This window comes from Sphaerodactylus townsendi, linkage group LG07, assembly GCF_021028975.2.
Source record: "Sphaerodactylus townsendi isolate TG3544 linkage group LG07, MPM_Stown_v2.3, whole genome shotgun sequence".
Lineage (NCBI taxonomy): Eukaryota > Metazoa > Chordata > Lepidosauria > Squamata > Sphaerodactylidae > Sphaerodactylus > Sphaerodactylus townsendi.
The window spans coordinates 3140704-3155446 of record NC_059431.1 but is presented as its reverse complement, the minus strand read 5'-3'; the positions used below and the strand labels follow the sequence as shown (position 1 = coordinate 3155446).

At 49.8% G+C, this 14743-nt stretch overlaps 1 protein-coding gene across 1 annotated transcript in view; it reads right to left on the bottom strand.

The window, feature by feature from the left end:
- Positions 1–14743, bottom strand: part of LOC125436419 (valosin containing protein) — a 28937-nt gene that overhangs the window by 1591 nt on the left and 12603 nt on the right. The window contains exons 8-16 of the mRNA XM_048503391.1: positions 13697–13830; positions 11531–11666; positions 7817–7929; positions 6809–6973; positions 6589–6711; positions 6073–6285; positions 2233–2541; positions 1328–1483; positions 1066–1220 (exon numbers count right to left, since the gene is read on the bottom strand). Coding sequence (XP_048359348.1) covers positions 1066–1220; positions 1328–1483; positions 2233–2541; positions 6073–6285; positions 6589–6711; positions 6809–6973; positions 7817–7929; positions 11531–11666; positions 13697–13830 — 1504 coding nt within the window. The remainder of the gene's footprint in view (positions 1–1065; positions 1221–1327; positions 1484–2232; positions 2542–6072; positions 6286–6588; positions 6712–6808; positions 6974–7816; positions 7930–11530; positions 11667–13696; positions 13831–14743) is intronic.

Here is a 14743-nt window from a genome sequence, read left to right as displayed (position 1 = left end):
GGGGTTTTCAGGTTAGTTTAGGGAAGCTGGTGTAGAGGACATAAATGTTGAACCGTGAGTCCACATATAAGGTTTATGGGCAAGATGTGCTTCATAGGTCTGGTGTAGATTCTGTTTGCATGGTTGATTCAATAAAGTGTTAAAATATTCAGTCTACTGACTGCTAGCCATTATTTGTGCAAAGTGCTCTGACTTTTGTTGCACAGCCGCCCCACCCCCCACCCCACCCCCATTTTTGGGGTATAACATGCCCACCACCTGACAGGTTGCTGTTGCTGCCCAGGACGAAATCACGGGTCACAATAAGGCAAGTCAAGTCTCCCCATATTGCCCTCGTAGGCCCCTTCATTCTCAGAGGAGGACCCCATCATGGATCCCTGGCCCAAAAATGATCAGGCTGGCCTCGACGAGGGGCAGGGCCTTTTCAGCCCTGGCCCCTACCTGGTGGAACAGGCTCCCTAGGGAGATCAGGGCCCTGAGGGACTTACAGAGTTTCCGCAGGGCCTGCAAGACAGACCTGTTCCGCCAGGCGTTTGGCCAGCCTGGTTTAAAAAAAAAACAACATCTACCATGTCATCTGGCCTCCCGTGGGCACGAGGGGGGGAGGGGAGTAGTTTTTATAGAATTGATATTTAAATTATGTTTTAATGTTTGTTTTAACCTGTTGTGAACTGCCCTGAGCCCTCAGGGGGAGGGCAGTATATTATTATTATTATTATTATTATTATTATTATTATTATTATTATTATTATTATTATGTTTTTGACAATGCACAAACGCACCATGGAAGCAAGAATACACTCTGTCTCACCAAAAGAAAAAAACCAACCTTGTAACTCCACTGGGCACATGCTGGGCCATTTATTCTTTCAGAACGCTCCACTTGGGTCCCAGTGCCTACCCAGTTCCGTCAGGCAGGCCCAAGGACCCGAGCACAGCATTCTAAGACCAAAGCGGTCCAGCAGATGGCGAGTGAAGTGACCATTTTGCCTTTTCCTTTGGTGAGACAGAGGCAGCCTCTCAGGAAGGGGCGGTCAGAGCGGCCTGGAGGGCCCGCCTGCTCACCTGAAGCTGCCGAAGCCCCGGCTCTGCTGCAGGGTCTGTGCAAACATCTCGTATTTGCGAATATCGTTGTCGCTGACTGAGCGTCGGGCGAAGCGCATGGCCTCCTCAAAGTGATCTCGCCGGATCTCAGGTACGGGGTCATCCTCCTCTACTTCCTAGATGGACAAGGTGACAGCTCTCACCACCGGGCCACACCGCAGCCCACAAGCCACACAGCCACACCCCTGCTAGTCCAGTCAACTTGTTCCGCACAAACACTCACCATGGCCGAAGGGTTGGTCTGCCTCTCTCGTTCCCGCTTGATCTCGCTCTCAATAGCCTCCCGGATGGCCAACTTGCAGGCCCGCTGGCAAATCTCTGTGAGATCAGCTCCCGAGAAGCCATTGGTCATTTTAGCCAGGAATTCCAAATCCACATCCTGAGTGAACAAGGGACGCTCCACGTCACACGTCCGCTCTCAGCCAGCAGAACAAGCACACTTGGGCTCTCCCATGACAGTGCCAAGAAGCACGGCCTTCCAAACCAGGCAATTTTCTTTGAACAGTTTCTCCCCATAGAGATGTTCAATGTATTGTCGAAGGCTTTCATGGCCGGAATCGCTAGAGTGTTGTGGGTTGTCCGGGTTGAGTGGCCATGTTCCAGTAGCATTTTCTCCTGACATTTCACCTGCGTCTGTGGCTGGCATCTTGGAAGAACACGGCCATACAACCAGGGCAACCCACAACGCCCACATTTTCTTTTAATCACGTCTTAAACTCCAACAGGGGCTCCTGGGGTCCAGTGAAGTTCCCTGGCTGGTCCTGCTGAATTGGAGCCAGCTTTCTTCTACACAGCCATGTGGTTGAGTGGCTAAGTGCAGGTCGACTCTAATCTGGAGAACTGGGTTTGCTTCCCCACTCCTCCACATGAGCGGCAGAGTCTCATCTGGTGAAGTGGGTTTGTTTCCCCCACTCCTACATTCCTGCTGGGTGACCTTGGGCCAGTCACAGTTCTCTCTGAACTCTCTCAGCCCCACCCACCTGACAGGCTGTCTGTTGTGGGGAAAGGAAGGGAAGTTTGTAAGCCCCCTTGAGTCTCCTTACAGGTGAGAAAGGTGGGGTCTAAACCCAAACTCCTCCTCTCCTTCCCCCAGAAATAACGCCCACATCCGTGCCAGTGCAAACTTGCCTTGGCCACAGGCGATTTCCGCAGGTTGGCCTTGAGGATGGCCACACGGGACTTCTCGTCCGGCAGAGGGATGTAGATGAGCTGGTCGAGGCGTCCCGGGCGCAGGATAGCCGGGTCAATGATGTCTGGCCGGTTGGTGGCACCGATGATGAAGACGTTCTTCTTGGTCGACATGCCGTCCATCTCTGTCAGGATCTGGTTGATGACTCTGTCAGCAGCTCCGCCCCCGTCTCCGATGTTCCCACCACGGGCCTTGGCGATGGAGTCCAGCTCATCGAAGAACAGCACACACGGCGCCGCTTGGCGGGCCTGCACAGCACAGGGGGAAGACAGCTCGGTTCCCAGCACCCGCAATCCAGGCAGCCTTTTGCAGGTGGCTGGCATTTCTGACCCCGTGGACAAGGGGTGTCCTTGCCACAGGAGGGCGGCTTCTGCACACCCAGTCCTCTAAAGGGAGAAAGCTCCTACACTGCAATCCCCAGGGAGCTCCTGCAGGCTGGATTCTCCTCTGCCAGATCCCTCAGTTAGCTTCCTACATTCACCAGGGCTAAGAGGATGAATTGTGCTTGCCTTCAGTACCGCAGAGGGAGAAGCCACTGCAGGATGGACACGTCTACAGGACACTCAACACAGATGTGATGAAACTAAGAATTGACTTGAGGTATAAAGTTAGGCCCTGGTCAGAGGCTCTAGAGACCTTTCTGCCAGCTGAGCTCTTGTATGCTCTTCCTGTCTCCAGATAACACCACCCCATGTGGCCAGAGAGTCCAACTCTGTGGCCTTAGATGATTTGTACATTAGATCTCGTCCTGTTTATTTTGTTTTATTTAAACTGTATTTTTCCAAGTTTATTTACTGATTTACATGATTTATCGTCTGCCTTTCTCACTGGCAGTCAATGAAATCAACGGGATGGGACATTCAATAAACAATGGAATACGAATTGTAGAACCAAGCAGAACAGAAGCACAGCATAAATGTTAACATGACTCATTAAATGATGCAGAATCATACAGTAGGATCCAGCTTATAGCAAACTGTACAGTGTCAGGTCCTGTCGATCTCCCTGCAGTAACCAGACCGCAGGGTGCAGAAACTGGTTCACTGAACAGGACCGCAACATACAGCCACTAACAATTCTTTGCCGGAGCTGATGTCAGTACAGCAATTCTGGGTTAATAATTCTTCCCTCCCAACCCCCTCCCTTGGAATCCCAGCACGGTGAAGCAACTAGCAATGGCAAAGCGAGTTCTTCAATGTTGCACCTTAGACAAGACAGGTGATACTCAGCTAGAAGGTGAGAAAGCATTGCTGAGCCCAAACCAAAAAGGAAAACAAGGCAGAGGTTTCCCACATCTCTGTCTCCCGGCCCGCCTCCAAGATCAAGGGGAAAAGCCGACCACAGTTTTTTTCACAAGATGTTGACACAGAGAAGTAAAGTCCACGATCCCCAATAATCTGTGCAAGGGGGCCCACAGAGAAAATGTGGGTGTGAGCAGTTGTTGATTTTGCCCATTTACAGGTTGGCACCTACAGAAGGCCCTGCTCAGATGAGCTAAGCTGTGGTGGTGGAGCACAGCAGGAGGGACACTCTCACAGAAGGGCTCATAGCCGCTGCCTTAAACTGAACCCAGGAACTGTAGAAGAGTGAGTGCAAAATAGAAGTAATAGGAATGCATCAGTAATTGATGAGCTGCTGAATTCTGCACCAACCAAATCAGTTTTGAGGGGAGACCAATGTCCAGTGTGTTGCAGTAGTCTAGTCTCAATCCCACCATGGCCTGGGTCCAACTGGCCAGATCAGCTGTCAGGAGCCGTTTTCCAGGCTAGGCTGAGTTGGAAGAAAGCCATTTTTGCCACCGTATTAACTTGCTTCTCTAGCAATAGTGCTGAGGCTGGTATAACCTCGTAGCTCTTAACTGAGCTGGCGGGCGTCAGCTGACCCATTAAAAGTGGGGACCAGAAGGCCCTTCATGACCGCTGCCTTCCCAACTCATCATTCCTTCAGTTTTTCCAGGAGTAAGTCTGAATGTATTAGCTCTTAGCTATCTAACTACAACAGTCAGGCAGCAATTTCAGGCCTCTGCTGCATCACCAGGATGTTTGGAGCAGAACATACATAAATTGTGTATCCTCTGCATGTTGACAGCAGCCAACCTCAGAAACGAGGCATGAATTTTGTTGTAACCTACTTGGTGCCCTTTTGGGTAGAAAAGCAGGAATATTTTTAAAGTAACAGATGGAACTGCACACACTTCAGCATCTCATAACTCCTTGCCCCTGCTACAGCATCACAACAGAGAATCGTGAAAATGACAGAACTCAACAAAACTTTCCTGATTCCTTTATCCTTCCCAAGTCTTAACATGAAAGGTGGACTACAAATAGCATAAATAAATAAATATCTCTCCTTACTAAAACTTCCCCAAGAAGGTCACAGAGACTCCACTGTTTGGATCAGGCTTCTTTTCCCTCGCTCTAGTATAGTGGTGGCGAACCCATGGCACGGGTGCCACAGGTGGCACTCAGAGCCCTCTCTGTGGGCATGTGCTAACAGAGCCCCCCCCCCCCTGCCCCCACACATCTAGGCTGGCCTGGGCCGCTTGGCTCGATTATTAGCATTAAACCTAAGACCTAGTTTTGGGGAAGCAGTGTAGGTAACCCTGTTAAGCGCTGTTAAACCTCACTGATTTTCATGCGAAGAACTAAAGCGTGATCCTTTACCTGGGAGTAAGTTCGGTTGCTGGCAATGGGGCTTGCTTCTGAGTAAACCCTAACAGGGTCGTGATTCACCCATTGGAAGAGTTGCACGGTTGCTTCAAAGCAAAGCCACCAACTACCACCAAGCTTACTCCTGAGTAACGCATGCCTTGGAGCCAACCATTTTTTCTAAACTAAAACCTCAGTATTCAGGTTAAATTGCTGTGTTGGCACTTTGTGATAAATAAGTGGGTTTTGGGTTGCAATTTGGGCACTCAGATTCAAAAAGGTTCACTATCACGGCTCTAGTATATATCCTGCCTGAATACAAGGTATTTGTGGACTTAACCGCCACAAGGGGGCAACCCCCATCTCTACATGCCCGAAGGGATCCAAAAGAGCCCCACAGCATCATCCAAGACACTCCGCACCTGACGGCACTGAAAGCACACTCAAAAGTGAAACCGTGAGCAGATCAGCAAAACTGCACTACCCATGTTTGTGTTCTATTATCCCAGGCAAGCCTGACCTCAGAAGCAAAGCGACTGAAAGGGGAGATGCTGGGGGTGGTGATGAAGGACCATTCCATCTGAGGGTGACTGGGAAAAGGAATGACAATCCAACTTCCTCACTGATCATGCAACAGAAGGAGAACTGTCCTTTCTGGGCCACCATCTTCTGGCTACAGGCACACAGCATTTCTTCCCACTCCTGCTTGCTGCCTCTGGACCCTCTCTGCAGCCTTTCCTGGCCAAGTGCCAAAGCTGCTGAAGGCAGGGCCTGGCTCAAAAGGCCTGCTCACCACTCAAGCCAAAATGTCAGATTGCACCTGGGGCCGGGGGAGGGAACACACACGAAGGTGGCTCATGGCCAGGTCTGTCTCTGCAACAATGGAAAAGGACCAAGTCGGAACAGCAAGGGCACTGACCGCTCAGACAGCGGGGAAAGCCTGTCCGTTCTGCAGAACCTGCCGTTTGCTATAAATCACTGAGCAGCCACAGGACTGATGAAGAAGTGGTCCCCAGGGTGGCCCCCACCCACTCTGCATCAGGCTTCTGAGATTCTAAGGAGGGTCCCCAGAATCCCTGCAAAGAGCAGCAGCTCCCCAGAACAGTCAGGAGGCAGCCGACTGGAACTTACCTTGTCGAAGATCTCGCGCACGTTGGCCTCTGACTCTCCAAACCACATGGTGAGCAACTCCGGGCCCTTGATGGAGATGAAGTTGGCCTGGCATTCGTTGGCAATGGCTTTGGCCAGCAAGGTCTTCCCACAGCCAGGAGGCCCATAGAACAGCACCCCTTTGGAGGGGGTCATGCCAAACTTGAGGAATTTGTCAGGGTGCTCCACTGGATACTGTGGAAAGGAGGAGTTCGCTTACTGAAACGTCAACCAGGACTGTGCCCCAAAAGAGGTGGACGTGGGACTACTCGGCAGCAAGTAAAGCTTGAGGCTCAGCACCTGGCCAAAGGCCACCAGTACCTGACCTCTGCCCCTCCCCTGGTGTTTTGAAGTCACCCATCACGATTTCAGCACAGCGGATGTAATCCACAGTCACAGCAACAGCTGCTCTTATCGGGGGGCTGGCAAAATCAAAACTCGCTGCTGCTTTTCAAGGCACGCCATTACTGCGCTCATGATGGCACCAGCTGTCCTCACCTGCACAAGCTCCTGGAGTTCTCGCTTGACATCTTCTAAGCCTCCGATGTCCTGCCAGGTCACCTGGGGCACCTCCACCACGGTCTCCCGCAAAGCTGAGGGGTTGCTCTGGCTCAGAGCCCACTGCAGTTGGCAAGACAAAAGGGAGAGCCCAAGTCGTGAAGTTCACCTTCCCAAGGCAGCCCTACACAAACCAAGAAGGTTCACACATCTGGCTTACCCTGAAGTCGTCCATTGTGACTGCCAGTGAGCTCATCACTTCGGCATCTATGGTCTCGTCCTCCAGGTCAATGAGGTCCATCTTCTTCCGGATGGCCTGCAGGGCGGCCTCCGAGCACAGCGCAGCCAAATCTGCACCGACGTGGCCGTGGGTCTCATTGGCCACCTGAAGCGACACAGCCAAAACAGGCATAAGAAGCACGCCGAGCTTTTGCTCCTTGGGGAAAAAAGAGCACTCGCCAGCACCACCTATCTGACCTCTTCCTCCCACCACTGAATACCTGGCAGCACAATAGCGGTGGAAAGAATGTGGCTCTTTCAGAGATGTTGTGATCACTACATGACTCCCTCCCCGCTTTCAGAAAACTGGACAATCTAGATCAGTGGTGGCGAACCTTTTCGAGACCGGATGCCCAAATTGCAACCCAAAACCCACTTATTTATCACAAAGTGCCAACACGGCAATTTAACATGAATACTGAAGTTTTAGTTTAGAAAAAACTAAAATGGTTGGCTCCAAAGCACACATTACTCGGGAGTAAGCTTGGTGAAGCAACCATGCAACGCTTCAAATGGGTGATTCACAATCCTAGGAGGGTTTACTCAGAAGCAAGTCCCATTGCCAGCAACCGAGCTTACTCCCAGGTAAAGGATCGTGCCCAGGCCAGCCTAGATGCGTAGGGGGGGTTATTTTCCACCCCCCACATGACGAACTCTGTGCACGTGTGCCCACAGAAAGGGCTCTGAGGGCCACCTCTGGCACCCGTGCCATAGGTTCGCCACCACTGATCTAGATACATGTATGCCTTTAGTTCCAATCCAATCCGTACTAGGCAGAGTGTGTGGGTATAACTGTCATCCTGTCAGACTCAAGTTCTGAAGTTCCCCACTCTGCCATCTTTGGGCACATCCGTCCGAAGCCTCATTCTGCATCAAGCTGACCTCCAGTGTGAGGTAACTGCTTCTTGTCTTGACACAAAGGACATTTTCTCAGAATGCCGTCACCCACCTGCTCTAGATCTACATCATCAGCCAACTTCATGTTCTTGGTGTGGATCTGCAAGATCTCCAGGCGACCAGTCGCATCAGGAATGCCAATATCCACCTCCCTGTCAAAGCGACCTGTGCGCAGACAAGGCAAATACAGCTACTCAGTTTCTGCGTACAGGAAAGGAACCCCTACTCCAAAAAGGCACACCTACTGATCAAGATTATCAAATCTACTGTACAGGTCAGGGAAACCAACACACACGCTTATCAAGATTCAAATGAACAAGGGACAGAAGAATGGTGTGCTATTTTGTGCCTGTCTCATGTTCAGGGTCCATATTTCTAATGTGATTTAAACAAAAGTGGAAAATATTGCTAATGGATAATATCCTTAATATTCTAAAGGTAAGAAGCTCAAGAGCTTGTTAATTTACCTTTCCTGTGAATTTGGAATGTTTTGTGTTTTAGCACAATTTGGGAACAATCTGTATTAAGTTGGGCACCAGTGTGAGCCCAGCAGAATTAGAGGGCAGCAAAATGTGCCCAGATACTCATCCCAAAGTTAACCTCTACAAGTCACTCAGACATTATAATACATGATCCAATAGGTTTACACCTGTAGTTTGGAGAATGATAATCAAAAGAGCGGTGTGTAGATTTTGAATTCAGAAAAGACTTCTTAAATTCTGTGGGCGGGGCCAGCTTAGGCCAGGAGGGGAAGAGATGGAGCATTTGCCCCGCCCCCCCCTTCCGCTCCAGCAACTGCATCCTGTCCTGGTCTGTGATACTCAGGGGCTCAGTAACTATATGTGGCTCTTTGATCTAACACCGTGATTTGGATGTTTCCATACATGCTTGTACACAGTGGCAATTCAGAGAAATATGTTTAAAGAATTATCTACATAAGCGTAGGTGTACAAGATACACCAAGGTGGTCTCTTACAACTTGTAGCTCAAATCAGTCCAACCACTGGGAGTAACGTTAATTCATTGAAGAAGAGGAGGAGGAGGAGTTTGGATTTTATATCCCCCCTTTCTCTCCTGCAGGAGACTCAAAGGGGCTGACAATCTCCTTGCCCTTCCCCCCTCACAACAAACACCATGTGAGGTAGGTGGGGCTGAGAGAGCTCCGAGAAGCTGTGACTAGCCCAAGGTCACCCAGCTGGCGTGTGTGGGAGTGCCCAGACTAATCTGAATTCCTCAGATAGGCCTCCACAGCTCAGGTGGCAGAGCTGGGAATCAAACCCGGTTCCTCCAGATTAGATACACGAGCTCTTAACCTCCTATGCCACTGCTGCTCCAGATTTAAAGTATTTATGCGGTGAAAAGTGCTGTCAAGTTGCAGGTGACTCATGGCGATCCTGCAGAGTTTTCAAAGCAAGACACATTCAGAGGTAATCTGCCTTTGCCTGTCTCTGCGTAGCAACCCTGGACTCGCTTGGTGGTCTCCTCTCCGTGTGCTGACCCTGCTTAGTGTCTGAGACCTGGTGAGACTGGGCTAAACTGGGCCACCCACAACACGCCTCATCAGGCATCAGGCTTCACATTTTACCTTTCAAACAACAGCTGGAAGAGCCTCACACCCTTGCTGAGTGAACTGATAAGAGCAGCAGTGGCATGGGAGGTTAAGAGCTCGTGTATCTAATCTGGAGGAACCGGGTTTGATTCCCAGCTCTGCCGCCTGAGCTGTGGAGGCTTCTCTGGGGAATTCAGATCAGCCTGCGCACTCCCACACACGCCATCTGGGTGACCTTGGGCTAGTCAAAGCTTCTCGGAGCGCTCTCAGCCCCACCTACCTCACAGGGTGTTTGTTGTGAGGGGGGAAGGACAAGGAGATTGTAAGCCCCTTTGAGACTCCTGCAGGAGAGAAAGGGGGGATATAAATCCAAACTCTTCTTCTTCTTTGGACTGGATCTTGCTAAAAACAGAGGTCAATTCAAAACATTATCTCCTTCTGACATTTCTGCGTCAGAAATGTCCAATTCAAAACATTATCTCCTTCTGCGTCAGGAGAGAATGCTGCTAGAACACGGCCATACAGCCCGGAAACCACACAGCATCCCAGTGATTCCGGCCGTGAAAGCCTTCGAAAATACATTATCTCCTTCTGTTATGCATATAAATGTGTCTGATGGCTTTATCATTGATTTACTCTGTGTATTGGATTAGGTTAACTCCTGCCCATGCGGCTAATATCCCTACACAGCCTCACCTTGGGGCAGAAAGTGGCCAGGTCAATGAGAGGCTCAAGGGATCAGATTATAAAGGTTACACAAGTCCTCCGAGGGCCACTTCAGAGGCCACAGAGCCACCATTCAGAAGAACATGTACTTTCTGTCCTCACAGGCTAACCCTAAACACCGGCATAGGCTAGTTTGTGAAGTTTGTAAAAAATGCTTCGAACTGGCTGCCCAATTGCTAAGATAAGGGCAACTCTTCAAAACAAGAAGAAGAAGAAGAAGAGTTTGGATTCATATCCCCCCTTTCTCTCCTGTAGGAGACTCAAAGGGGCTTACAATCTCCTTGCCCTTCCCCCCTCACAACAAACACCCTGTGAGGTAGGTGGGGCTGAGAGAGCTCCAAGAAGCTGTGACTAGCCCAAGGTCACCCAGATGGCGTGTGTGGGAGTGCGCAGGCTAATCTGAATTCCCCAGATAAGCCTCCACAGCTCAGGCGGCAGAGTTGGGAATCAAAATGCACAACAGCTATCTACCAACAATGGAAAAGTATGAAAATTCTATTTAGAAAACATACAATTACATAGAAGAAATAGATGCACCAAGATACAAAAAAAATCCACTACTTGCAAGAAAGCATGAATGAGAAAATTACAAAAGAACAGAATGGCATCACAGAAAATCAACCACGTATCAAAAACCTTAAAGCTTACTGAAGAACATTTATTAGGGCTGTTAGAAATACATTTCAACTCATCATCTCCAGATAAATAAGTGTGCTGCTTTCTTTCTTGCACTAAGCCACCAATCAAATGGTGAGAGCAGGGGAACTCTTATCTGGAGAACTGGGTTTGATTCCTCACTCCTCCACATGAAGCCTGTTGGGTGACCTCGGGCTGGTCCCAGTTCTCTCAGAGCTCTCTCAGACCCACCTACCTCCCAAGATGTCTGTTGTGGGAAGGGGTTTTTTAAGCCTTTGAGACTTCTTACAGGACAAAAGGCAGGGTATCAATTCAACCTTCAAATGAAGGCACCAGTTTCTCTCTAACAAGCTCACTGAATTGAAAGGTGGCAGCTAACTTTGTGGCTGCCTTTCTGTGATATCAGTCCTTTTGTAATTTTATTATTTATGTTTCCTTGAGAGTAGTCATTGGAATTTCTCACACCGGGGTTGACATATTTCTTCTATGTATGTTTTCTAATAGACTTTTTAAATGCCTAATAAAGGTTTTTGATTTGATTTAGACTTTTTCTTTTCACTTTATTTCATGTTTCATTGTTTGTGGATAGTTCTTTCTCCTCTTGTGCTGCTGCCCAGTTGCCACAAAGAGCGACCCGGGAGCTCTCAGTGAGCCTCGTGCCCCTCCGTCCTCCCTTCCACACTGTGGACCACAAATACTCGGGAGAAGAGACTGCCTTCTCTCTTCCTGAGGCTTTGTCCCTTGCAGCCGATCCACATGACCAAGTTACTCAAAGAATGCTGCAAGGAGCAAGAAAAGCTAGCTGAAGATCCGTCCAGCACACACCTATCATCTACCCAGAGCAAGCCAAATTACCAAATCGCCGTAGAGCCGGGTCAATGCTGTTCGGTCTGTTGGTAGCAGCCATGACGATGACATGCGCTCGCTGCTTCAGGCCATCCATCAACGTCAGTAACTGAGACACAATGCGCCGCTCCACCTCGCCGTGCGTCTGCAGAGAGAACAGCCAAGGAAGGGTGCTAAGATTTTCTAGGCAAGAGGAAAAGACCCCTGGCGAAGGCTGGAGTGGACTCCACGAGAACACAAGAAATAATCTTAACATGCAGAAAACTGGAAGAGAGGGAAGACAAGAGAGCCATTTCCCGTCAGATCAGGGGACCAAGGCTGGACTTGAGTGCAGAACAGAATAGAAGAGGAGTCATGCAAGGGCCAAGTGTGGGCTCACCAGCAGTCTGGGATGCACTTGGGTGGGTGCACAACTTTCCTCCTTATTCCAAAAGTTCATTTCATGGTGAGGTCACCCAAGCAACAAGCTGAAGGATTTGGCTCTGCTCTGGCAAGTCCACCAGCCAGCAGCGTAGTAGTCTTGGCTGAAATCCCGACTTGGCCACAAGGCCCACTGGGTGGTCTTGAGCCAGACATTCTCCCTGCCCAGCTTTTCCTGGGTGCTGCAGGAGGGCCAGCCGTGGCTCAGTGCCAGGGCACCTCCTCTGCATGCAGACGGTCCCCGGTTCACGCCCCAGCACCTCCGGTTAAAAGCCTCAGGCAGCAACGGATGAGAAGCCCTGCAGAACCACCAATGTCCAACCATGACAGACCACTGCTCACATCTGCAGAAGGCGGCTTCTTGGAGCAGGATAAAAGGAGAGCACCAACGCCACCCTTCGCTCCTTGCAGGATGGGTGGAATAAAGGTGGACTAGAGAGAGACCACTAGGCGCTTCCTGACAAGCGGAAGTGCTAACACTGTCTACTGGGGGGGGGGGGTGTCCCCCAATAAGTGGTGTCCCCCAAGGATCCGTTTTGGGACCAGTGCTCTTTAACCTATTCATAAATAACCTGGAAGTAGGGGGGGGGGGGGTAGCGTGGTGGCCAAGTTTGCAGATGATACCAAATTATGTAGGGTGGTGAGAACCGCAAAGGATTGCGAAGAGCTCCAAGTGGACCTTGATAAATTAGGTGAGTGGGCGAAGAAATGGCAAATGCAGTTCAATGTAGCAAAATGCAAAGTGATGCACATAGGGGCAAAAAATCCAAACTTCACATACACGCTTCAGGGGTCAGTGCTATCAGTCACAGACCAGGAAAGGGATTCGGGCGTCTTAGTTGATAGTTCCATGGGAATGTCGACTCAATGCATGGCAGCTGTGAAAAAGGCAAACTCTATGCTGGGGATAATTAGGAAAGGAGTTGATAATAAAACTGCAAAGATTGTCATGCCCTTATATAAAGCCGTGGTGCGACCGCACTTGGAGTCCTGTGTTCAGTTCTGGTCACCACATCTCAAAAAGGATATCAAAGAGATAGAAAAAGTGCAGAGAAGGGCAACGAGGATGATTGAGGGACCGGAGCACCTTCCTTATGAGGAGAGGCTGCAGCGTTTGGGACTCTTTAGTTCGGAGAGGAGACATCTGAGGGGGGATAGGATTGAATATAAAATTATGCATGGGGTAGAAAATGTTGACAGAGAGAAATTTTTCTCTCTTTCTCACAATACTAGAACCAGGGGGCATCCATTGAAAATGCTGGGGGGAAGAATTAGGACTAATAAAAGGAAACACTTCTTCACCCAACGTGTGATTGGTGTTTGGAATATGCTGCCACAGGAGGTGGTGATGGCCACTAACCTGGATAGCTTTAAAAAGGGCTTGGACAGATTTATGGAGGAGAAGTCGATCTACGGCTACCAATCTTGATCCTCCTTGATCTCAGATTGCAAATGCCTTCGCAGACCAGGTGCTCAGGAGCAGCAGCAGGAGGCCATTGCTTTCACATCCTGCAGGTGAGCTCCCAAAGGCACCTGGTGGGCCACTGCGAGTAGCAGAGAGCTGGACTAGATGGACTCTGGTCTGATCCAGCAGGCTCTTTCTTATGTTCTTATGATTTTATGAGGATCAAAAAGCTTTTTCCCCCCCTTCTGGCTGTAATCTGAGTTATTTCTACTTACTGAAAAAACAAACTTGGCTAAAAACTCTCTGCAGTCGCCTGACCCCCAGTGCCCATGAGCTAGGAGAACACTCACCTTCTCTCTCTTTGGAGCAATGGCATCCAACTCATCAATGAAGATGATGGCGGGGGCGTTCTTCTCGGCTTCTTCAAAGGCCTTCCGCAGATTGCTCTCGGACTCGCCCGCCAGCTTGCTCATGATCTCAGGACCTGCGGAGAACCACATCACGCTCAGGTGGGAAGAGGCAAATGGGGTTTTGCTTTTTCTAGGAAGCATGAGCAGCACTGCCATGACCAGTGCACCAGAGGCAGCATGACTGGCAACGCATCTCCTTGGACCTGTCCCCATCCCCAACCAGAAAACAGCTTTATTGAAGGTCCTGTGATAGAATCAGATGCAACTCAACCAGCGCAGGATCTGCCTTAATGCAGAAGATCAGACAGAAAAGACTGACACGCCTCTTGCCACCTGCAACTGTCTGCAACACACAGATCTGAATACTCTCTTGACGCTCCTTCCAAGGAGACTCTCTTTACAGACACTGAAGCAGGGAGAAGTATTTCATGAGAAAGTGGAGGCCCAAGAGAAGGCAAGAAGCCCTCTACGAGGCAGGGCCGGGACACAGAAAAGTGGATGAACAGACAACAGCAAGTCAGCAGGAAGGCTGAAAAGCCACCACAATAGTTTTGACAATCGGCAGCCCTTTGGCTTCACTGTATGGCAACCATCCAAGACTGTGCAGAACTGCAACACTTTGAAAGGAACACTGAAGTGAAGTGAAACTAGTTCAGTTTCCCAAAGGGGAAGCAATGCAGCAAAGGGGCTCTTCTTCTGCCTATGAACAAACTTGTACGTTTTCCATTCCCAGCTGCGCCAAACGCTGCCCAGAACAGCAGCACAGAAAGTTACCATCAGGGTTGACTCCTCCCAGTTTTTACATCCTTCCTTCAGCAAGGATCGCCTTCCTCAACCACAACAGAACATTTGGAGTCTGGTCCAACGCCTGTTCACAGGCAAACGATTAATGTATTTGTTGGTCAGACACCACTTACTGTGCTGCCTTTTGCTCACGTGGATCACATATGCATGTCAACCCCCCCCTCCCCCGCCCTGGGGCAAAAT